Source organism: Monoraphidium neglectum, assembly GCF_000611645.1.
Source record: "Monoraphidium neglectum strain SAG 48.87 unplaced genomic scaffold scaffold03799, whole genome shotgun sequence".
Taxonomy (NCBI): domain Eukaryota; kingdom Viridiplantae; phylum Chlorophyta; class Chlorophyceae; order Sphaeropleales; family Selenastraceae; genus Monoraphidium; species Monoraphidium neglectum.
This window is the reverse complement of record NW_014009830.1, coordinates 5,524-6,236: the sequence shown is the minus strand read 5'-3', so window position 1 is coordinate 6,236 and position 713 is coordinate 5,524. Positions and strand designations below refer to the sequence as shown.

The following is a 713-nucleotide window of genomic DNA, read 5'->3' as shown; positions in this document are numbered from 1 at the left end:
GGGGATCACAAATCATCGGGTTGAGGGGCGCGCGCACAGAAATTAGAGGCGTGCCAAGGTGGCAAGAGGCGTGCCAAGGTTGGCAGTGGGCTGATGTCATGTGGAAGGCTGGTTCAAGGAACGTTGGATGCGGAGTCAGAGTAACGCTTGAGCCGGAGTTATTTTGGTGACTTCCTGGCCTAGACTCAGCACTGGCGTTCATGCGCCGGCCACAATAACCCAAGGCGCTCTCCCTGTGCGTGATCGCATGTGCGTGGTTACCTTCCGCCCTACAGATTGAGACCTACCTCAAGGCCAGCGCGTTCAGGCAGAAAGTGCAGGCCGCCAAGCAGCGGCTGGGGCAGGCACAGGCGGGCGCGGAGGGTGGCGCGCCGGTGGGTGCCGCGGGCGGGGGGCCTGTCGCAAAGGTTGGGTGCTGCGGGGACTGATTGTTGCAGGGGTGGGGTGGGAGGGCAGAGTGCGCAAAAGTCGTCGGCAGCGATCCAGTGTGCAGGTGACGCGCGTACGTCGCATCACGCGTTGTCGTTGCTTTGCCTCAGCGTCTCGCTCATCCTCTTGCAAACGTCCAGCGCGTACGCATGCACACACTCTCCTGCGCACACACACCCCTCCCCGCCCACCTGTGTATGACTCATCCCCCAGGTGCGCAACATGGCGGGCGACGCCTCCCGCCAGTTCACCTTCCAGCGCTTCGACAAGGGCCGCGGCGGGGG

At 63.7% G+C, this 713-nt stretch overlaps 2 protein-coding genes across 2 annotated transcripts in view; both read left to right on the top strand.

The window, feature by feature from the left end:
• Positions 1-275: 275 nt before the first annotated feature.
• MNEG_13395 (hypothetical protein) lies at positions 276-428 on the top strand (the record flags this gene model as incomplete). The annotated part of the gene is made up of 1 exon (XM_014038134.1): positions 276-428. A coding segment is annotated over one exon (153 nt), but the record flags the coding sequence as incomplete, so codon positions are not given.
• Positions 429-651: 223 nt separating this feature from the next.
• MNEG_13394 (putative DNA repair protein UVH3) overlaps positions 652-713 on the top strand; it is a gene marked incomplete at both ends in the record, with an annotated part of 5,489 nt that continues 5,427 nt past the window's right edge. The window contains one exon of the mRNA XM_014038133.1: positions 652-674. Coding sequence (XP_013893587.1) covers positions 652-674 — 23 coding nt within the window. The remainder of the gene's footprint in view (positions 675-713) is intronic.